General features: G+C 41.1%; 1 protein-coding gene across 1 annotated transcript in view; it reads left to right on the forward strand.

Annotated features, from left to right (window-relative positions):
* The window catches only part of plcl1 (phospholipase C like 1), a 91,940-nt gene extending 75,459 nt beyond the window's left edge, over positions 1-16,481 (forward strand). Inside the window, exons 9-12 of the mRNA XM_078262622.1 lie at positions 3,158-3,361; positions 7,257-7,332; positions 9,891-10,000; positions 10,627-16,481. Coding sequence (XP_078118748.1) covers positions 3,158-3,361; positions 7,257-7,332; positions 9,891-10,000; positions 10,627-10,821 — 585 coding nt within the window. The 3' untranslated portion in view covers positions 10,822-16,481. The remainder of the gene's footprint in view (positions 1-3,157; positions 3,362-7,256; positions 7,333-9,890; positions 10,001-10,626) is intronic.
* The last annotated feature ends 8,190 nt before the right edge of the window (positions 16,482-24,671 follow it).

Raw genomic sequence — 24,671 nt, forward strand, 5'->3', positions numbered from 1 at the left:
GCCCAGTTCCAAATGTTTCAATTAGAGCAGAAAATTCCAACTTGTGAATCTGTTTCATAAACATGCAGACACCAGACGTAAAAGGAGAGAGACTGGACGGAAATAGACAGATCAGAGTTTCTGGTTACACCATTCAGAGTCTGAGCTGCCACAAAAACACAAATCTGTTTGTCCGTTGCACAGATAATGTCCGTACAGTCTGTGAATTGGCTGTGTGCACATGGCTGTACTGGCCACACAGGATAATCCACCGACTTAAGTAACGGTTTTCATTTGGGAATTTGTTTTTGGAAGAAATAAAAGAAGAGAACTTTGGATTATCCTGAGTAACTTGGACTTTGTTCCTGGAAAGAAATGTTAAGAGAGTTATTCATGTTTCATTGTCATCATTCCTCTTCATTGTGTTGGGGTTATAGGCAGAAATCTTAAAATCTAGGCACTATACATGTTTTTGTTTAGCTGAACAAAGACGGACAAAATAGTTTCTCTGGCCTTTTGTGTTTGATTGAACCCCAGCCAGGCAAGTCAAAAGAAAATGCCAACATCTGAGTCACAGCAGATCAGGTGTCACTCCGCTTTTGTGGTTTTAGGTTTTGTTGATGAAGAGCTCTGGTTATGTGGGTTAATCCGAATATCAGGGAATCAGACTCCACCTCAGACTTCTCTGTCGGGTGAAGAAGAGAGACAGGAGGGAGACAGAGAGGAGGAGGAGAGCCAGAGACAAGAGAAAAGTCAGTAAGGAGGATGATTATTCTATGAATACCAGCAATAATAGAACCTGGTCGCACAGCACCCACCAGCTTAGCACTGAATACAAATGATCTAAGTGTGGGCGATGTGTATCTGTTTTTAGAGATGTATATTATGATATAAATGTGCACAGTGAAGCCAAATGTACTGTAGGTGGACACCCCTGTTTTCCTGTTTCAACACAATGGTCCCCTTAAGCTCAAAGAATGAAGAAATGGTTTCCCAGTCCGGTGTTGAACAACTTGACTGGTTGATCTTAGTCTATATCCATGATGTTTCACTTCTGGGATTTCTCCGTTGGCACCGGAAATTCCGTTGGATGTCCTTCTTTTTCGGTCGGATGTCCGTTACCTTCCTCTTTCTTTGTGTTGGCGTTCTAAACTCATGTGGATTTCTGAGGACTATGGTTAACTGCTCCTCAGATCTCTGCAGGGTAAATCCGGACAGCTAGCTAGACTATCTGTCCAATCTGAGTTCTCTGTTGCAAGGCTAAAACAAACTTTTGAACGAGCACGTTCCACCAAAACAAGTTCCTTCCTGAGGCCATTTAGCAGCGGCACCGTGGCTCCGGTCAGCGCTAAGCACCGCCCAAGACGTTTGTTTAAAGAAATGCCAATAAACCAAAGCACATTTTTCTCCCATCACAAAATGCTGCGTGGACTAGCCAGACCTTCCTCCCCAGCGCTGTGAAAGAAGGTCTGGCAATGCAAGACTAGGCTGACCTCAATCCCATCCAACACCTTTTAAGATGAACTGGAACGCCAACTGTGAACCAGACCTGATCGCCCAAAACCAGTAACCCAACTCAGTAATGTTCTTGCGGCTGAATGGGAGCACATCCCTGCAGCCAAGAGCGGAGGCTGTTATAGCAGCACATTGTATGAAAATTGCAGGCTGTTCTCATGAACCATTCGTACATATAGCTATGAAAAGTAATGCTCTGTAATTCATATGTATTCCACGTATTTATTACTGTATGCACCATGTTGACTGTATAAGAGCGCAAAGATCCAGGGCTGTTTTTTCATGACATCATGAAAAGTTTCAAAACTCTTTAGAGATACATGGTTCTCACAGGACAGCGACGCTACAAACATGATCATCTTATAGAATGTGATGCATTGCTGTAGATTAAACTACCCAACAGTATACGAAGGAGTTAAAATGAGCACAACCTTAAAACATCTACAGCAGTAAAATGCAACATACACATGAATGCAGCAGGAATATGAATCCAGAAACATCAGATAATAGAGGAAAACACTGACAGGGAACATTTTACTGCACTGAGTACTCTTACTTTTGGTACTTTCAGTACATTTTACTGCTAAAACTTAAGTAAAAGATCTGAATACTTTTTCCACCACTGCCTAAATGTCGAAGTATGATTTTGTAATAACATATTCAAAATTCACAATGGATGTAGTGTTTGAGTGTCCACATACTTTTTGCCATGTAGTGAAAATGTATGGCTTAAATAACTGAAAGGGAATCTCTGGTTTTGAGGCATTCGGTCATCTAAAAAGATTAAGGTGTTCCATGACACGCATGTAATTCCGATATTGCCATTAAACATTTCTGCGCTTCATCGTTTCAACATTTCCCACAACGGTTGATAAGCCCTCTCAGTATCAACAGCATGGCATAACCTCTACGAGGAGATAAATCCCTATCATCTCACACACACAAATACACACACTCAGTCCTACACACAAACACATTTGCTCATTTACAAACTGCTTTCAATCTGCCTGATTCAATCTCATTGTCCCTTCCCCTCCCTCCTCTGTGTCCCTGTCTCTCTGCCATGAGTCCAGCTGTGGGCTCATCTGCCACAGTCAGTTATGTTATTCATCATGCCTCTATTGCTTTATGTCACACACACACACACACACACACACACACACACACACACACACACACACACACACACACACACACACACACACGGGTGGGGCGTGATAATCTCTAGTCCAGTTGGGGCTCTGCCAGGTGGCAAATTGCGTTCTTGTGCTTGTATGTGCAGGAATACATATTTTACCTTTTATCATGAACCCAAATTACATTTCAGCAGATTGACACTTTATTTTTTTTTGGGGTCCACATTTATGCCATTTGTTTTCTTTTTTTTGCCAAATGTGCTTAAGCTAGGGATGATTTCACTGGATTAAGCAGCAATGACTGCCATATTGATTTACTTCACAAGGGAGACAGCAGATGACAGGGGATAGGGTGGGTGTGTGTGTGTGTGTGTGTGTGTGTGTGTGTGTGTGTGTGTGTGTGTGTGTGTGTGTGTGACCTTTCCCAGCTTAGTTTTACAGCAGGAACTGTACATTGGATCTAATACCATTTCCCCTGTCCTCCTCTTCCTTCTCACCTCTCTCTGTTGCCGTCCGACCGTTTCCAGAGCACCACCGCCAGCTTCAAAGAGCAGTGTGGGCTCCCCACGGTGGCCAAACTGAAGCAGTGCATCCAGAGCCTGGCAACGAGGCTGCAGAGCCCCGAGGGCACCATGGGGGCCAACATGGTGCTGAAGGAGGGATACCCATGCCTGGAGCCTCTGGTCAACCTCTCAGAGCCGACGCGCAAACTGCTCTCTGCCTACGACACGGTGAGTGAGACGAAGGCGGAGGGTAAACCCACTGCAGCCTCTGCTTTCTCACCCTTTAGTTTGCACCTTGTTTCGGAAGTTTTTGGTAAGATGAAATTATGTCGATAGTTCGAAACTGGCACCAACTAAATGCAGTCTTAATGCGTTTCTGCTTGTGCTCATTACTGATCGGAGAGAATTGGGCTTACTGTGGCTTAACCGTGATGCTGTTTTGACAAAAACAAGGAAATTGATTATTTGACTCGTCCACTCTTTGAGGCAAGAGCCTGGAAGATGTTCAAATCAGGCAGTCAGCCCCTTAAGTGCCTTCATGGCCGTGAAGAAAGAATAAAAACGTAAAGAAACTAATTCCTAAACCCACAATTGTAAGTAACAGGTTTTGGCATCATCAAGGTAGTGTGATGTGTCGTCTCAAAGTGCATTCACATTTCTATTCATACTATTTTGAGCCCTTGCAGCCTCTTGCACTCAAGCACTTACCAGGTGACGACTTTAAGCGTTCAGGGTTTAGGGTTTAGGGTTCAGGGTTTAGGATATAGGGTTTAGGGTTCAGGGTTCAGGGCTTACGGTTCAGGGTTTAGGATATAGGGTTTAGGGTTCAGGGTTTAGGATATAGGGTTTAGGGTTCAGGGTTCAGGGCTTACGGTTCAGGGTTTAGGATATAGGGTTTAGGGTTCAGGGTTTAGGATATAGGGTATAGGGTTCAGGGTTCAGGGCTTACGGTTCAGGGTTTAGGGTTTAGGATATAGGGTTCAGGGTTCAGGGTTTAGGATATAGGGTTTAGGGTTCAGGGTTTAGGGTCCAGGTTTCAGGGGCGTGACTGGGCATTTTTCAACATGCTGATGTTTAGCGGGTGTAATGGTAACCACGTACACCATCGAAGTTGAGCAAATCAAAATGCTAACATTCATCAATTAGCACTCAAAAAGATGAAGTTATCCATGAAAGTATAATGCTAGACAGTAGGTCTAGCATTATACTTTCATGGATAACTTCATCACAAGATGTTTGGTCTCTCTGAACTCTGTGTTTACCTTGAGGGGAAACACAATAGGCAAAACCATAATTTTTCAATTTTGCTTCCATAGCATATCCTCTTTTTTCAAACTATTGGGGAAAAAAACATCCAAATTACACATTTAGATGTTTATTTTACCCCACTCTGCATTCTCCTAAATTCACCAAAAGTTGGCATTGGATAATAACTTGTTTGCATATTTAAACATAAACATTTAGAAAACTTCAACCAATCCAATATTCAGATTTCTGTTCTGAAAATGTATGCGAAGAAGCACATATTTAACAAGATAAAGCATCATTTGCATATTTAAACATACAATTTCAGCAGTATATTTATCTTAATGTCAGTAATCAAGTTTAATGGTGATATCTATTCACCTGGGGTTTGTCCCCTAAAAATCTAAATGAACTGGGTTAAAAACACAGTATGTGTTAGCTCCTAGTACTCAGAAGTTGATTGCTCTTCCTAATTTCTTTGACAAGTTTGGTCAAAATGTCAGACGGTCATCAGACGGATGACAGACAGACAGTTTTAAATTGTGTTTAGTGTGTTTACCCAGCGCCGTATTACTGAGTGTCCTGAAGCATTAAATATGCAGAAAGAGACTCTGAGGTGACATGCATGAAACCGATACACACACTCACTCACACAGACACACACACACACACACACACACACACACACACACACACACACACACACGCGCACACACACAGAGAGCCAGCTGCGTCTCCTCCTACTCCATTTCCTCTTGCAGCAGATAAGGATGAATCTCTCCCACCTGTTTCAGCGCTCGGCTATTACACCTCCACACACACTCCTCCGCACAGAGAGTGCTTTATTTCTAACTATAATGTTGTGTTTCAGCACTGGAGCTAATAATGTTTGAGTGTGAATCCAGCAAATGTGAGCGCAGCAGGTCAGTGTCATGTAGCCATAGTTGGTGTGATCTCCAGTCGTACATCACACCTCTTTCAGCCTTCCTGGAAGCACACACACACAGCTGAGTCATCACACACACTCATCTCTCTCTTTTCTGCTGCCCTGTAGCCAGTCTTCTGTTTGTTTCTTTACACAGATAATTTAAAACAGACTTTGTGCTTCGTGTTCCAACTTCGGAGCATCCAAATCAATCCCACTTGGCCATTTGCACTTCAGAATCAGAATCAGAATCAGGATTATTGCAAAACAAAATGTTTACATACAAGAATTAGCCTTGGTATCTCAGTGCATAACAATAAACACAATAAGGGACCGTTGGGTATTTATGGAATGGACCACCGGAGGAAAATAGGGGAGGGTCATGTCTTTTTATTCTGTGTTGATGGGAGGGTCATCCAATTTCTTTTAGTCTAGGGGGGAGGGTCACCCAACTTTTCTATTCATGAGAACAGCAACATTTCATAGTGGCTTGTTTGATGCATATTTATACACGTAGCTCCAAGTTGCTCTAAAAGTCTTGGCCCCTATCGCTAGCAGATGGGTCCCTCCCTGTTTACACCGTGGGATTTCCCAAACTGAATAAATCCTGCTTGCACATTTTTAACAGAAAACTGCTTTGCTAGCTCCATTGTGTTGTAACTAAGACATCTGCTGAAAACATAATGTTATTCATTAGCATAATTGCCGTACTGTTTAGTTAAAAAACATCCAAAACGTATACGAAAACATAGCGAACCAGACGCAAGCTTTTATTTTGAAAAGTCAAAGCAACAGCCAGACGAGTATGAAACGGGAGGTCTCCAGGCTGCAGCCATACCCGACTCAAATATCCTTTCGGTCCCGGTGATTATATTTATTTATTTATATATATATATATATATATATATATATATATATATATATATATATATATATATATATATATATATATATATAACGACAGCCTTTTCAAGGCATTTGAGAAGGATGGAGTGGTAGCATGCAAGCTCCCAAATTGACGTTTCCATGCTTATTGTGTTTCCACAACAGTGTTGGTGAGTAAATCTAATGAAATGACCACCACACCATAACAGAGGAGTCTGGAGCGTAAGATCAGAATGCAGAGGTTTAGTTACGTATGTCATGGCTGTTTAAAAACAATGGACATTCGTACATCTTTGTCAAGTGCAAACCCGTACAGAAGGCTCCAATGTAATATTGGGGAGGGTTATCCCTTTTTCCCCAATTATTTGGGAGGGTCATCCAAAATGTATTGCTGGTGAAGGGAGGGTCAGGTCTATTTTGACTTAAAGGTGCCCTGCCACACGTATTTCATTACTTTGTGGTAATGTCTGAAGTTCTACCATGGACTCTGTAACATTTTTTTGTTTAGAGAGTGTAGAGTATGTGCAAACATAATAATTTCATTTCATGAATGACATTGATAGGGAAAAATACAGTCTACATAGAGAATTGCAGCACAACAATTATCCAATGCAATGTATCGCAGCATTTTTAGCTACTGCTAATTTCCAATGCCTGTCTCTAGCAGGTTGAATGAAATGAGATGTAATAGTTAAACTAGATATACATACATGTATATACAGTATAATACATATGACTTATATATATATATATATATATATATATATATATATATATATATATATATATATATATATAGAAGAAGTATAGTTAAATGATAAATACATTAAAAAAAATAGCTTCTGAAGTTCCTGTCGATCTGTTTGATTAATTGACTAACCGTTTCAGCTTTGATGTATTTAATGGATGCATTATATGAAATAGATCACACATTTCCCTTTTTTGCTGCCTGCTCTTTTTGGTATTTTGTGGAAACATGAACACTCCTCGCACCATTTAAAATAAAGCTCTATGGGTTTGAACAGCGCTCGCTTTTAAACGAGCTTAACTTTCTTCCTGTCTGTGCAGATGATTGCCGCCCAGAAACAGCTGATTGAGAACGCAGACGGTGTTCAGGAGAGGATCGGCCATGTGCAGAGAGAAGGTAAAGTACGCCGTCAACATGGGCGATAATGAGCTGAGAGACAATAGTTTTGATGAGCGCTCATGAATAAAATGAGTGCAGTTTGAACAGACAGCCAAAACCTAATGAGGAGGGGACTGCTCAGAGAATGTGTCAGTAAATCAGCAACATTGCATAACGTAGAGTATTTCCTGCGTGTCTCTACGACGTTAGACAGCCAATCACAAACATTATTTGATCTTGGTAGAAGCATGCTGCATGCTGATTGGCTCACTGACTTTGACGAGATTTACTCCTTACGCATTTAAAATTGGGGCATTTTTGACAAGGCATTTTTCGATACTCAAAACTTTAGAGGCAATTCGGGCGGTGCCTTAAGGGTACCGAATTTGGTACCCAACCCTAGTCAAACATTTGGCAGGATGGATTTCTAATTAGCCAAAAAAGTCCTCTTATTTTTGTACTTTTGAAATGAGACACACATTAAAAAAAAAAGAAAAGAAAAAAGGGGTGCCTGGTTAGCTCACCTGGTAGAGCAGGCGCCCATATGTAGAGGATTTAGTAGGGGGGGGGGATGTTTGTTTGATCATGCACAACAAAACTCCAATCCAATATCATGGATAGAGCCACTCGACCACGCATGCCAAAACACTTATTTATCAACTTCAATATCCAATGGAAAATAATCTCAAAATGAATTAACACAACGTAGTGTCAACACAGCGCTTTCAAGCCAGAGAGCGGATTTCACTATGCGGCGAAAACAAAATACTTTCACCCAGGAAGCGCTTGTTCTTTCCTTGGGAGAGTTTTAATCCAAACACGATCTTTTCCCTAAACTTAACAAGTCATTTTTGGTGCCTAAACTTAACTGTCATCGTCGCATGACGCTCACTTTTCCTGGCTAAGCTCCACTACTACGGCCCCTGAAAGCACCGTCGTCTGGCGGTGCCTGTAGCCGGCTCACAGTCACCTATTGGCGGCTAAACAACTGCCGCTGGTAGCGACGCCGAGCTCTGTAGCTGCTAAATACAACCAGCAACTGCTGCTCTGATTTTACCGTTCCATCGCACTATAGACTGTTCACGTTACGGTCTATTTGTGAAGTAGCATTGATCACTTTGAGGGGGGGGGCAGTTTGGCCCCGCTGGGGATAAAAATTATTCAGCAGAGGCATATGTAGACCAGAAAGGGGGAAATCCCACACATCCCCCCCCCTGGACAATCACACCCTGATTATAGGATTGTCTAGCAATATATGGATTATCGCAGAATTGCTGTATCCTGATATTATTGGTATCTTGAGCCATGTATTGTGTATCATAAAGGTACCCTGTGAGTCCCACCCCTACTCGTAACTAGGGTTGGGTATCGTTTGGATTTTCACGATTACGATGCCGAACGTATGATGTAGTTGACACCTGCCCCTAGACCTTTTGTGTTAGTCACAAACGTAAGCCAAGCAAGTAGGTCTGACATAGTTATATTTACCTGAATTTGAAATGCTGATGCCCACCCGCCCCCTTAAACTGAGGCAAAGCTCTTGTATGTGTGTGAGCATTAACATACAGTAAGCTGTCATCTCAAGGTACAAACATGTACAGAAAGATAAGGAGTACTGGAAAGAACCAAAAACAAACAAAACCAACAACAGAGTCCTTAACAGACAGGCTCACAACACGTGTTTCCACCTCACATCTCTATCTCCATATTCTTCAATTACACCTACCGGCTAGCTTTTGTTTTTACCCTGAATCTGACTGTGAGCAACTGCAACTTTACAATTTCCCCGAGGGGATCAATAAAGTATTCTGATTCTGATTCAGATCACAGGAAAACGGACCTAAACATGGGCATCATAGTGTGTTTAAGCACAGCTGGGACAGACCACCTGTAGAGCTATGAGTTCCAGACCAGGTAGACTATTCACTAATAGTTTATTAGTGGGACCCAGGTTTTGTAAAATCTCCTAATGGAACCGTTGAGGGTGCATCTGAGGGGTTACATCAGGGCTTCTCAAAGTCCTGACCAAGTCAATCCGGACCTGGCCCATACCTTGTGTTATGAATACAATACCTTTATGAAGTGTAGCCTAAAGTTTTCTATTTTGAAATAAATGTTCTATTGATCAATACATTGTTAATAATGTTGACTGTACATGAAAAAATCGGCAAAAACGATGAAAAAGGCGACAAAAATTATGCAAAAGGCGTCGCAAAAGGCGTTGCAAAAGCGGAACAAAAACGTTAATAAAAGGCGGAAAAACGCCAGAAAATATAAACAAAAATGTCAAAGCGCCAGAAACTTCCTTTTACTACATGAAACTAAGAATACTGCTGTACTTTTACTGCACGAAGCTTAAAAAACGGACCGAATGTTTTTTGTTTGTTATTGCCAATTGTTCCGGACCTTTGACTTGAAATAAAAATCAGATGCGGACCTTTTGAGTGATGCGTTTGAGAACCCCTGGGTTACATCCTTCCATTTAAATAGAATTGAGTGCCTAGCTACAGTAAAAGAGAGGAAACGTGAGCAGGGAGGCTGGAACCATCTGAACCTGTGTGTTTGTGTTTTTGCAGGAATGGACTTCCACGAGGAACTTTCCCGGCTCGGGGAGAAGGAGGGACTGAAGGGACGCAAGCTGAGCAAAGCTGTGGAGAGTTTCACCTGGAACATCACTGTGCTCAAGGTACTCATAATGGTATCTAAACATCACACATGCCGGCCCTGCTATTAGATCGACGCACACACCAGCGCACAAGTATAAACTTCAGGCCATGTACGTAGGCTACGGCAAAAGCTCTGCATGGAGCCTCCGCAGAACCATAAATCACAATCAATAGCAGGGACGGCATGTGTGTGTGCGTGGTGAGTGTGTGGTAGAGCGAGTAAAAGCGTGACGGTGATTAGCTTCGGAGCGAGTAGCGACTCTAGAGGCATAGTGAGAGAAACAAAGTGTCTCCTAGAGGTGTGAATCTTCACTGATCTCCCGATTCGATTACGATCATCATGTCAGCGATAAAGCCATATAGGATATTTAATTCAAGGCTTTTCAAGCTTCAAAAACAAAAACATTCTGCAGTGCTCTAATACTAAATACTATGCTACGCTACCAAGCCACGGCCGAGCGACGTGCGTTTCCGCGACGTGTAGTTACATTTTTTGAGAGGTGCACGTCAGGCTACGGCATACGGTCCGGTCGGTATCTCTACGTACCTACGTACATACCCACGTCGTAGATTTAACACACAAGCATAAATCAGCCTTTACACATACCGTACATGAGTCAAACCTGTGTCTTCCTGTGTGCTGCAGGGTCAGAGCGATCTGTTACGCGGAGCTAAGATGGATTCCCTGGATGCCCTGAGGCAGCTGGCTCTGGCCTGCGAAGCCTGCGGACTTACCTCCTCCAACTCCTCGGCCTCCACCTTCTCCGCAGCCGAGCTGCACTACTCCTCCCACCCTCTGTTCGGCCGCCGAAGCAGCACACACGGCAACGGACGCATCTGAAACGCCCCCCACTCCCCTACCCACCCCGGATCCAGCGCACTGCCAAAGATGAAAAGGGAGTGGGCCGGCTAATTACAAAGAGGTAACACAGATGAGGAAATATGAGTGAGAATGACAAAGGATTGTCTCCCTTTATACAGTGCAGTGTGTGTCTAGACGAGCCTAGACCAGAGCGGTGTATCTGTTGAAGCCTTACGGTGAGTTCGTCACGTGATCACTGAAGGTCCGGCCTGCAGAGAGGCTTTTCATGAATGTCCTAAGAAAGACTCTCCACGCGGGTTCTTGAACTTTTGACGGCTCCTGCTTGTTTTGCTGTGAGGAAAAAAAATGTGTCATTCAACCTTCACCATTGTAACTTTGCGGGTTTTCCTCATTAACAGACTCATAATAACTCACAGACACCTGAATAATGTGTGACAACCAGATGGTGTTTAGAGGTAGAATGCAGAATGGATGTTGAGCTGAAGGGACAAGTTATTCTCAGCCCCAGCATTTCAGCTTGTCCCCAGGCAACAAGATTGTGTGTGTGTGTGTGTGTGTGTGTGTGTGTGTGTGTGTGTGTGTTTACAGTGTTGCAATTGGTGGAAGGTGCTTTAAGAGATTGATTGACAGGATATGTCCCACAAAAAAACACACAGGTGGAAAGTAACTGATTCAAGTAGCCTAGATTTTCAGTGTAATATTACTATTTAAAAAAGATAAATGGTACTTTTGTTTTCAGATGTAACTGCAGTTAATGCAATTGAACTTATGCAGTAGTAGTAAAAGTATTTTCCTTTGACATTGGTCCAGTACTTAGCGAGAACGCTACGACCAGCAGCCGCGAACCGGGCTGCGATGTAACCCTATGGGGCAAATGTGCATCGTCAATTTCATCAACTAAGTGCAGTTTTCTCTGCTGACAGGCTCAGATTGTTATTCTAAGTGTCTGACAACATTATGGAAAGGATCCCTACAGAGATAGACCTTTTTTAAAAGAGTAAAATCCTCTTTGTTTAACCAGAAACTGGCAATTGCCAAACCTACCAGACTCCATTTAAATAAACAACAGTTTTAGCGTGTATAGAGAAAACATATTCTCATAAGTAAATCGGTAAAATTATGTGTTCATTTAACCAACCCAGAGTAGTGATTGTTGGAAAAGTGTAAAGGCCAACCAAGACGGCTTTTCATAGTTTCATTTTGTGTCTGTCCACTTTGAATGAAGTGTGTTTTACGATGATAAAAATCACTGTTTATTTACATGGAATCTGGTGGGTTTGGATTATTGTTCCCATCAATCACGTAGACACAAGAACATGGGGAAATAGGGTCCAGGTTGAAAAAAAAAAGGAAAAAGTTACCCTTTAACTAGAGTACACAAAGATCCCCTTGCAACTCTGAGAACACACACACTTCCTCATCCAACTGCTATATTCATGTACTGTGTGAAATAACCAACACACACACACACACACACACACACACACACACACACACACACACACACACACACACACACACACACACACACACACACACACACACACACACACACACAGGCTCTTGTTTTCTCAACCTGATGGCCTTTGAGCCTGTCATGTTCACCTGGGCAAGGGGACAGCTGGAACACGAAGACAAGACGTGTATTGGAGAAGAGACACAGTAATTGGAGAATTTGTGGATGTGTGTTGATACTGTAGAACTACACGAACACGTGTGGATCACATAACCTCCCCACGATGCCGACGTGTTGGGTAATGGGCGCTCAGTACATGTACATGTGTGTGTTTGTGTGTAGAACAGATTCCATGCAGCGTTGATGAAGTACACTGTATTGATGTAGCAATAATAATAATAATAATGGTTAGTTAGAAGAAAGTTAATGAGGCTGTTTAACTCAATGTGTACCGTATGAAGGATTGAAAACAATATAACTAACTTCATAGCTCAGTGATGCTTATACATGTGTGTGAAAAGCAGGCACCAGCAGGTGCTACTGACCATGTCTCGTATAGTTGTGCTTTTCCTGTAAGTGATGGCGTTCCTCTTGGCCTTTGAGTGCAACTGTGTGTTTCTTAACTAACGCAGGAAAACACCCGATACGTGTTCTTTTAACTCCGCTTTTGTACTCTTGTATTCGTCACTCTGCGTAATGCTGCGTTTGAACCAAACTTGATGCTAAGACAACACACAGGACTAAAGCTAAGATTAGATCCTATTCTATTCTCTGGCGAACAAAATCCCATGTCCAATGTTGGTGATTTTCAGGCTTTGTTATATTTGTACAAGGCTATTTTTTTCTTAGTTCCCAAGAAATTGTAGGTGATTTGCAGATGAAAGCTTTCCAAAGATTGACGTCTATGACTGTCCGCGAGTAGAGGCGTTCTTAGTCTATGGTTTTATCAACAATATACGATAAGTTTAATTTATTGGACAGATCTGTAAAACTGAATTTCTCCACAAAGAATCATGCAGAACCACCACTTTAAATCTTGTGTTTACCAGAGATGAAAAAAAAAGGAATCGACTACCAATTAGTGGACTCATCGACTAAAAGAGGGCAGCCATATTGATGTCATTAAAAAAGATCAGATTTGAACAAATGTTTTTCCACCTAATTCTGCAATCAGTTTGAACAAAGCAGACGTGAGGGCTGCAACAACAGGCAACTTTTGAAAAGAAGACATTTTGAATGTTTATTCTGCCGTTTGAGGGAGGCAGGAAGGTGGACCGACCGACAGGAGGCGAGGATCACAGACCGTGGGCACGACGCTGAGGTCTACTAACCCTTCTTTGAGTTCAGGTGGAGGACTGCTGGATGTTCTGAATGGCATCCCATACTTTTGTACTGTGTTTCGCTGCCTTTAATTTATCTCCACATTCCTTTCTTTTCTTTTTCTTTTTTTAAATACCTTTACCCCCTTTCATACCTCCACTTTTCTCCATCCTGTTCCTGCAAAGTGTTTTTGTGTGTGTGTGTGTGTGTGTGTGTGTGTGTGTGTGTGTGTGTGTGTGTGTGTGTTGTGTTTGGGAGAAGGCGTACGTTTCTAAAAGTAGACAACATATATTGAAGAGAGAGCAAAGGTTGAAGGGTAGAAAAAGAAGAAGAAGAAATGACTGATATCGGATTCACTTCTGGTTGCCTGTGTGGTTGGCTGGGCACACCTGCAGAGCTTCATAATCGGCTGTGAGCTATAGACGGAGTGACAGCACCTGCTGCTTTTGGTCTATTAATAACCTTCTGACTCACTGGAGGCCTCGGGATGTGCTGGTGTGCTAATGTCTGTCATGATACCGTGGTGCCCTAATTCCTGGCCTGATGGTACAAACTGGTTCTCCTACATACACGGTCGCTGCCAAAACTATGTGCCATGTTTCCTCTTAAAGATCACTGAATCGGACAGCAGCTTCCGGGGCAATTTCCCGGCTCTCCACTGCAACCCAGAGCTAAAGTATATGAAAACTACAATTGTCAGAGGAGCTCTCTCAGAGAACCTGCATACCTGCAGGGAGGATCTCTCTGCATTAATGATGCATCAGCTCCAGTAAAACAAACCACAGTATTAGCTTTCTGTGTTCCGCTTAACACGCGTGCTGACACGGGGAATACAACTGGGTCAGAGAGCGAACAGGCGAGGGGATACAGCAAAGATGGACGTCACAGGGTTTACATTTTGTACAGGTTAACTAAAGGGTAGAGGGGGTCAGGTTTCAGTAATACTTTCCGAAGTTAAGTTAGAACTCATTCTCAGAACAATTCATTAGGTACTTAAGTATTTACAAAGAAGATCTATGGTAGACCATGCAGCTGCTACTGCTGCATGAAAAGCAACATGTGATAACCGATAATAACCGCAATATGTCAGGAAGATATGACGCCTGACGCTAATTTGTAGCTGGGTGATACTGAAGGACCGTACCTGTGTTTTTGGCATGATTTAACCTACTTACTTCAAATCATTTACAATTGTATTTGAATCATATAGATTGAATGTGCTTTTATACCTTCCAGGCAGCTATTGGTTGCAGGTGATGTCAGTGAAGTCAGCATTCTTAAAGTCAATCCATGTCAGCGAACATCACGCCCAGGTTTATTTTTGTTAAAATATGATATTGTGGTGATGCAAGACGCTACCACACTGACAATATCTGTCTCACAAGGTACATTTTTTTTCTAGATTTCTAACAATAGAACTCGCCAGTGCATCTGTCTGAGCTTCAGCAGTTCATGATTTCCCACCTGGAACAGCAGATTTATTATTATTTTTTTTTTAAATGTATCCATCTTTATCGATGCATTAACACACAATGATGTTTCTTTTCATAAAAATAAAACCAAGCATAATGTTCACTGTGATGGATCACGTCTCAAGCAAGTTTCAAGTCCCTGAAGGTTGCAAAGTTTTGGAAAACGGTCAGCAGTAAAGTAGTCTTGCATTGCCAAACGTCTTTTTTTTGTATTTCTTTAAACCAATCACATCCGTCCTGGGCGGCGCTAAGCCCTGGATGCAGCAAGGGTGCCCTTGGAAAATTGATAGCAGAGGTAGCGAAAAGGGGAGGGACATCCCAATGTACATCTGTTGAGCCAGACTAGCAGTAAGGCAAAGCATACATAAACTGTTGTAAATGAAGTAAACTTGCACAAACACCAGTATGATCCTTTGAACACTCAAAAATAAGGTTTTAGGTACGAAGCGTTTGCTTATCCTCTCCATGCCTCTCAAAAATCTGCTTCATATGTCACTGCACTTACATGATATGTTTACCTCTGCAAAAGGCACTGCGGTCATTCATTCACTGCAGTGCTTTACTATGTGTAGTTTATATTGTTACTTTACAGTTTTAATCCAGAATGAAAATCTGTGGGATTCAGCAAACGGCAGCAGTTTTTTTCTGCCTGGGTGGAGATGTGTTAAAATTCTGAGTTTTATCCTTAATTTGTTTAAAATCTGCTGAAAATCTTCGGAAAATACTGCAGAATTGCAGATTCCGCGTGGCCCTGCCCATTTGTAACCCAATGCTGCTCCCTCCTTAACTTCCCTTTAAAAGTGGAACAGATCTACAGTATGTAAAGCTCTGTCTCATTGTAATACAGTTTTTAAGTTTGAAGGATGTGAGCGGTAGACAGATCAATGCTAAAGAGCAGGGGGTTGCATTAGGGTGCGTTGTATCTGTTTTACCCGCGTGTCTTAACTTAGAGCTAGCTCTCTCTGTGCTCTCTTCAGTGTGTGATGCTACCTATCTTTGCAGACCAGTGGTCAAATAGTGCTTAACATTCATTTAAATAATTGAAAGAGTTGTTTATACCTGCCATATAGTGATGTGGACAAAGTTGTGTAAGACACTTGGAAATGTGTAAAGGTATTTTTAGGTTCTTTATTACCCGTGGCGTCGGCAGTGTCTGTGTTGGCCTGTGTCTACACTGCTGACCTTTAATCCAGTGTTGTTCCCTGTTCTTACAGTCACTGTACGTTTTTTGTAAAATAGAAGAAGGAAAAAAAAAAGACTAAACTAAAAAAAATATTTATTGAAGTGTGTTTTAAAAACAAATAAATATAATTAATTAAATGGACCTTGCTTTTATTTTGAAAAGCTACTGTGTTTTCTATCTGACAAGTAATCCAATATAACAAGAGTATGTATCCCAGATTAAATAAAGTTATCTTTTCCTGACCAAATCCTCTTGTGGCTTCTACTTTATCTGTCACTCTGTCCCGATGCTGTAAGTGTATACGTGCGGTCTCTTTCCTGTATATTTATCCTCAGGCTTGTTCAGGCACATAATTCCAGTGTTAATATTATTTATTTATTCTGCTACACATCTCTACAACAGTTTCAACAATATAGCCTTTAACCTTAATGAAGGATCATTAGTTTTGGCCAGTGATGGGATTTAATAGGCTACATTTACTCAAGTACTGACGTAGGCCTACATAAGTACAAATTTGAGGTACTTGTACTTTACTTGACTACTTAAATGTCATGCCACTTTCTAAATATTTCTTTATAAACAATTCAGAAGGACATATTGTACTTTTCACTCCACTGCAAAAGATTTTGGCAAACAAAACATTTGTACAAGTACAAGTAAGCCCACAGCTGAAATGATTAGTCGAATAATTGATTGACAGAAAATGAATTGACAACTATTTTGATAATCATACTACAAAAACATTTCATGGTTTCCAGCTTCTGAATGTGAGGATGTGTCACTTTTGCTCTCAGCTATTTTAAAATGTTCAATTTATTTTTTATAATAGTTTTGAGGTTTGGGCTGTTGGTTGGACAAACATAAAATGTTATGCTTTTCTTACTTGTAATGGAAAATGTCTGCTGTGTGATAATAATATTTTACAACAAAAAAAATGACACAGATCATTTCTGTAGAGAGGAGTTGCCACTCTGTTGGTGTTGATAAACTACAAAACGAGCATCAACAGTTTTACAGTTGATTAGCGTCAGTTGTACTGTAGGCCTATCTGTTTGGTATTTTAACATTTGTTCATTTTAACCAGTGAAAACCTGCTACCTAGCTAAATATTGTGTTAATAATTAAAACAAGAGGAGAGAGATGAACCACAGCCGTTTATTGAACGCATAAGAGATTCGTTAGCGTTGGAACTAAATCCGGGTACTTTGCCGAGCGGAATCCAAGGATTCGAAATGGAACTGCGACACGAGCAATTGAGGAATCCGCCATGTTTTAAACAAATGAACAGGTTGGTCATTTAACTGACATAGTTGTACACAACACCATTTTTCCTGTGCAATGAGACACTATTACAAACACTGCAAGTAAGATAACTTTGTGTTTTACCTCCAAATGAAGTAATTTAGCTAGCTAGATAATCTGGCCAAAGTGGTTTGTTTACAATCTGGCTGCTTGTGTGTGTCTGCTCCATAAGGACTTTCATTATAGAGGTTCCATGTTCCCACATCTCAGCAGTTACCTTGGTGAGTACCATGTTTTTCTAACTGATAGAAATGATGGTTGAAACTATAGAAAAAAAGTAAGCCCTCAAATTGAAGAAGCCACAATTTCACTTCAAGATAAGATAAAATAAGATAAGATATAGACTTTATTAATCCCGCACTGGGGGAAATTCCTGTGCTACAGCACCTCAAAGAAAGAATGTACACACATCAGAATAACACAAATACACATTAGGTAGACATAGGTGAAACAAAAATAGAGTTAAGGGTTTTCTCTACCCGGAGATACTGGGGACAACTGTTTCAACAAAGCTTGCTGCTTGCTTGGGAATATGAGTCAAGTTGCTGGCTGTCTTTATTTCTTTCCTGCTGATCTTGTGTGTCATGTCTTGGCTTCTGTTGTCTGCTAATTATTTACCTCTCTTGCTATTGCCTCCATTATTGCATGTTGCGTATGAGCATAGGTATACATTGCACATCTTATAGTGGTATTTAAAGATTAATAATCTCTGGGTTGTCTGGCACGTGCACATTATGATGGCTTAATGCTGTTGATTTAAAGTAGCCGTTAAATAACTTTGAATCTACTGAATGTTAAGGGCTGAATTGATTTTGTACAAATTTCCTCCTACAGTAGGTTGTTGCCATTGTTTAGTGTTCCCATTGACTCGCAGTAAACGGGTCTCTAGTAGGCGATGTTAGTTATTGGCTGAACTGATGTGAACATCCCAGTTGTCCTGGACACAGCCCGTTCTCATGATTATTTTTCAGTAATATTGGCTTTATGGGAAACTTGGCACGGCTTTTATCTCGCATTACTGTACACCTGATGACTGCAAATAGCCTATATATTGTTTTATTTTATCCCTATATTTTATCTACTACTTTTATGTCTTAGATTCACATTTTTACTTGCATGATTTTCTTGTTATACACATTTGTATCTGCATTGTTGGAGGGAACCTTTAGGGGTGGGAATCCCCAGAGGCCTCACGATACAATATCATCAGGATACTTATGTCACGATACAATATTTTAGCAATTTTACTCTTATTGCAATATTCTGGCTCAATGTTTTTTTTTTGCCTCCAACGGCGCCTTCCAGGCAGCTAACCCTAACCTCAACCCTAAACATAACCATTGCCGCGCTGCCTGGGAGGAAACACCAAAGACCAATATTCTGCGATACATTGCAATGTATTACCTTTTTTACAACTTCAAAGTTTTCCCAATTTCAAATTATGTCCCCGAAATGAAACGTTGTCAACATCTAGCAAATGTCACATTGAATTGAATATAAAAGGCACCACTAAAAAAAGTCACAGTTTCATTTTAAAGTGTAGTTTTCTACTGATATTTTCTTTCAACTAACACAAAAAAGTCTCGGAGTGTCTTTTGCATTAGTATATTGCGACAGTTGATATCACGATGACAATAAAAAACGATATATATTGTGCAGCCCTAAAATCTACTTAAGTCAAAGTTATCAGGCCCACTTTTTTCTTCTTAAATCTTTTTGAATGCACTTTTAATCCAAAATTTCTTTATTGGTATTTTTGCACATGACAAGTGCAAGAGAGCGAGGAAGTTCTGTGATATTGTACCAACCCCACCCACCCCATAACCCCACTCACAATACAGTCACACATTAGTGTAGTTTAGGACATATTTGTAACGTTAAATGCAATTTTAAAAGTGCAAACTACAATCTTTCAATGGAAAAACTGGAAGTGGACATGAAGTGCGTAAATAAAATGAAGATAGACTCTGCAAATGTTTAAGTAGTTTCCAATGAGAGAGGCCATCCATCCATCCATCCATCCATCCATCCATCCATCCATCCATCCATCCATCCATCCATCCATCCATCCATCCATCCATCCATCCATCCATCCATCCATCCATCCATCCATCCATCCATCCATCCATCCATCCATCCATCCATCCATCCATCCATCCATCCATCCATCCATCCATCGAGACTTTCTCAGATCAGTTTTCCCTGCGAGGTCTGAGGTGGATCATGTACTGTCTGTGATGTAACTCTGTATCTCCAGGAGGGGGAGCCAAACATCAAGCTATTTTCTTTTTGGGTCTATCTGAAAATCATCTCACAGGTCAACCAGGTAGTTCATTGCAAATAATTTACTTACATGAATATCTTGGATGCTGAATGATACTAAGGCTGAAGTATTAGTATATTCAGTTTACATTAAATCTTATCATTGCAATTTAAATTTGAATGTTTTTCCTTTTTTTTATTATTTAATTATTCAAGTGACGTGTGGAATCATAAGTGAATGAACACTTACAAATGCCCTATTTTGTAATTGTCACATGCGCAGGAAGTTGCATATCTTGCATACAACAGTATGTATTACAGCTGCAACTTAACGGTTATTTCCACTATCAGTTAACCTGCTGATTATTTTAATTGATTAGATTGTCAGAAAAAAAGTGCCCATGTTGACGTCTTTTTTTTTTTTTTTCTTTGGACCAACATTCCAGAACCCAAAGATATGAAATTTACAATGACGTGAAACAGAGAAGCATCAAAACCAGGAGCTGAAACCAGCACACGTTTGGCATTTTCACTTAAAAAAATGACTGGAACGATCAATTGATTATCAATCTCCTTTCACATCTCCTTTTAATCCAGTACACACACACACACACACTCTCTCTCTCTTTACTTTTCTAAAAATATATATATTTTTTCATATAACACAACATGCCGCAAAAACTTTGAGCAATCACGTAAACTAGAGCAGAAATGATCGACAGTAACAATTTAATAACATCTAGCAACTACTATATGTATATGTGTGTGTGTGTGTGTATGTATATGTATATATATATATATATATATATATATATATACACACAGTTCACTTATCTTCAAAAAGAACTTAACAAGTCCGGCCAGCATGACACATCTGTTAATGTTGTGATGTATTGTCTTCTATATCTGGGTTGAAGGACAGTGAAGTCACATAGTTGCGGTATCTGCCCCCCCCCCCCTTCCTCTCCCTCAGGAGGTGTTGGGAAGCAGATGGGAGGTGATGGAACTGTGTGGTAGTGTAGGCGGTGACATGACAGGCTGTCAGGCCCTAATGCAGGCTAACATCTGGAGGCTGTTGGCCCCGTCACTTCTTGCCTGGCGGCCAGAAGCCACCCTGAGGGACATCCACCCAGGGCCAAGCCTAGGCCTCTGAGACTGGGAGCAGCAGCAATAATGGTGTACGTACAGCAGGAGTCACTTTGCCTTCTATGTTGAAGTGCAAGCAAAAGAATCCTGCTTGTGTTGGATTGTAATATTGACTGAGCTGCAGCACATACTGAAACCTATGTGCATGTAGCATGTCGGGCTGAGCAGGAAAGTGAATTTAGTTTGAAAATAACTAGGGCCGGGTATCGCCAATGATTACATTTTCGATTCGAAATCGATTAGGTTAGGGAAATTTCACTTACAAAACCAGTTTTGCTAGTATATAAAAGAGATTCTCAGAGAACTTCTTCTGTAAATTGTACAAGCAAGAAGCAACCCTCAGACATGTTTTATAATGCACCGGGTCAATGATTCCATTACGATTGACCCCCGAAAGGTTTATTAAACTACTTTTTACTTAACAGGACTAACATGACAGCCGAGTTGAAAAGGCATACATTATTAATTTATCGATATCAGATCACTCAAAAGACAAAGATTATTTTTTATCGGAGAATTGATTATTTAAACCCAGCGCCAAAAATAACTACATGGCTCTGCAGCTTTGGACGACATCTTTCTCTGTGTGTTTATCAGAGTACTGTAACAGCTGTGACAAACTAGAAATACACCATCATAAGACATCCTCTGTGAGTGGGTGGTGTAGACGCGACTGCATGCACAGCAGGATAATACAAGGCCCGTTAAAACTGTTAGCGCCATTGAGGCACTGTGCTATTAGCACTTCATACGCGCCTTGAGCATCCAGGAAGCAAGTGCCTCTTCTATTTTAATGACAGCCCTCACCCAGAGGTAATTTTCACAATTCACGGTGATTAAGGCAGGAGGGGGGGAAAACATCTCTTAAAAGTCTAAAGTGCATCTTATTTATCCCCCTTTTAACTACCTACAAAAGGCAGACGGACAATGGCACTGCATGTTTCTACCTCTCCTGGTGAACAATTATAGTTCAGACAGTATCTGGTCCGTCGTTCTATGGGTATTAAATATGGCACAGAGGAGGTGACACAGAGTGGAGCTTTGATGGAAAAGTTTAGATGAAACCACCTGCCTGATGCAGCTAGGCGTTTTGGTTTTAATGCCTCATCTCTGGTTTAGATTTTTACACACACTTTGTCAGGCCTTTCCTCCATTTTGAGACTTAAAGATTGATTCTTTGTTTGTCTGTTGGTTGATTGGCCCACTACTTTGGTCCAGACTTAAATATCTCAACAACTGTATCGCTGTACAATTAGGTTCAGATATTCATGTTCCCCAGAGGAAGAAGCCGTAGCACTACCAAAAGGTCAAAGTTTTCACAAAGTTGGTGATTCTCTGACACGTCCAGCGCCACTATGAAGTTGACATTCACGGTTTTGAGTGGAATGTTTCCCAAAAACGAGATTTGGTACAAAATATAATCTTCTGACTTTTCATTCAGTTTGTCAAATACTCCAAATTCCTGCAACTTCAAAAACTGATGACCCATCAGCCTCAGTTTGGTTTAAGTTGTGTGCTAATTAGAAAATAGTTTATAAATAAAATAGTTAATAGCCTACATTTTTTTTTTACGTTTTTTTCTCTCTACACTTTTGACGTTTAAAAAATAAAATTAAAAAAAATAATTATATATATATATATATATATATATATATATATATATATATATATATATATATATAAGGGGCCAGTAAAAATGGACTTCCGGCAAGTAGATTGATTGTTTGTTTGTTTGTTTGTTTCACTTCACACACAGTCAAGTGCAAACGAAACCGTAACGTTGAACCCTGTGTACACACACACACACACACACACACACACACACACACACACACGAATATATGAATACATGAAAATGGCTCTTACGTGACTGATGTTAGCATTTAGCTCAAACCATCGCTGTTTCTAAGTACAGCCTCAAAGAGCTGCTAGTGGCTGAAGACTCTTGTTTTCTTTCTTTCTGTGTACTTTCTCTGGTGAGTTTTTATCATTCAGCATCCTCTTCCATCTTGAAAGAAACTGGTCAAATGCATTGCTGTTATCCAAACCTCTCCAACTTGGTTCATTCTCTTTCCCACAAGTACCGAATTCACAACAGACAGCCAACTGGAAATAGTTTTTTAATGGATGAATCCTAAAAAAAAAAAAATCAGTTTCATGAACTTGGGACGCAACAAACGACGTCCCATCAAGGCTGCTCGTCTATATCAAATCACACTCTATTGTGTGAGGTAGGGAGTACGTGGATAATTACACTCGGTAGAATCGCTGTCGCACCTCTCTGTGCCCTACCACTCCAGAAGATCTGACAAGTCCCACCCCCCCCTACCTGAGCAATCACACGCCATCTTCACAGACATTGTATTATAATCACAGCCATTCACAAACTTGCTAAAGTTTGAATTTACCTTGCTGTATTATCCTCCTGAATCATCCCCCCTATTCTTTTATTTTCTCACTTGATTGCACGTTCGACGACTCATCAATCAACAGTTAGTCAGTCAGTTAGTCACTTTAGGAAGTGCTTTGTGAATGACTGAAGCACTTGTACATTTGTATATTGAATTGTCTTCTTTCCACAAACAGGCACTCACACATACACACTCCTCCAGCTAATGTTGCTAATGTTAATAGCTTGTGCTGCTTTAATTGGTTCCTAAACGCTGTGAGCAGGTTTCCCACTGTGTGTTTAATGAACAGGTAGCACTCCATGATTACAGCAATCTCAACCCACCACCCCGCTGCCTCAGACTCCCTACGCACGTGCACACACACACACACACACACACACACACTCTCCCCAGCCTCATACGCAAATGGACAAAGGCAATTTGCGAGGCTCCTGTGCACTGCAGGATGCTGGGTAAATTAGAGACGAAGGAAAGAGGGAGCGGGCGAGGGAGACGACAAAAGAAAATGAGAGGGAGATGAGCGCAAAAAATGATTACTGGTTCATGAAGGGAAGAAGGAATCATTTCTTAGCACATGGCCGCATGTGAACAGTTGGTGATTTGCTCCTAAAGCTTGTGTGTGTGTGTGTGTGTGTGTGTGTGTGTGTGTGTGTGGAGAAGAAGCTTTGCTGATTGTAAAATGTGTGTCTCTTCAAAGTCTCGTTTTGTTGTAATTGTATTTGACATCCAGAGAGCATCCGCATGTTCTTCGGGGTTTTTTTCAACCATAAATGTTACTTGGATTCATGAAATTATTGTAATAGTTTCAATAGTTTAAAGAGTCACTTGAGAGACAAACTTATCTCAGCCTCCCTTCCCATGCTCCTCACCTCCTTTCCTCGTTTCTTTCCTTTGGTGTTTCTTCCTCTCCTCTCTACTTTCCTCCTCTCATCACTACTTTCCTCTCTTGTTTCCTCCCCTCCTTCCCCCTTGCCTCTTGTTCTCGCCTGTCCCCTTGTTTACTCCTCTCCCCCCTTCCTCTCCACCTCTCGTTTCCTCCTCTCTTTTTCTCCTCTCGTTTCCTCCTCTCTTCTCTACTTTCCTCTCTTGTTCTCTCCTCCCCCCTCGTTTCCTCCTCTCCTCCTTTCCCCTTTCTTCTCCTCATTTGTTCTCTCCTCTCCTTTTCTTTCTCCTTTCTTTTCTCCTTTCCTCCCCTCCCCTCCCTCCCCTTCTCCTCTCCTCTCGTTATCTCCTCTTATGTCACCCTCTTGTTCTCTCCTCCCCTCTCATTCCCTCTGTTCCTTTCCCCTAGCCTCTTGTTTCCTCCTCTCCTCTCC

This window comes from Sander vitreus, chromosome 11 (assembly GCF_031162955.1).
Source record: "Sander vitreus isolate 19-12246 chromosome 11, sanVit1, whole genome shotgun sequence".
Taxonomy (NCBI): Eukaryota; Metazoa; Chordata; class Actinopteri; order Perciformes; family Percidae; genus Sander; species Sander vitreus.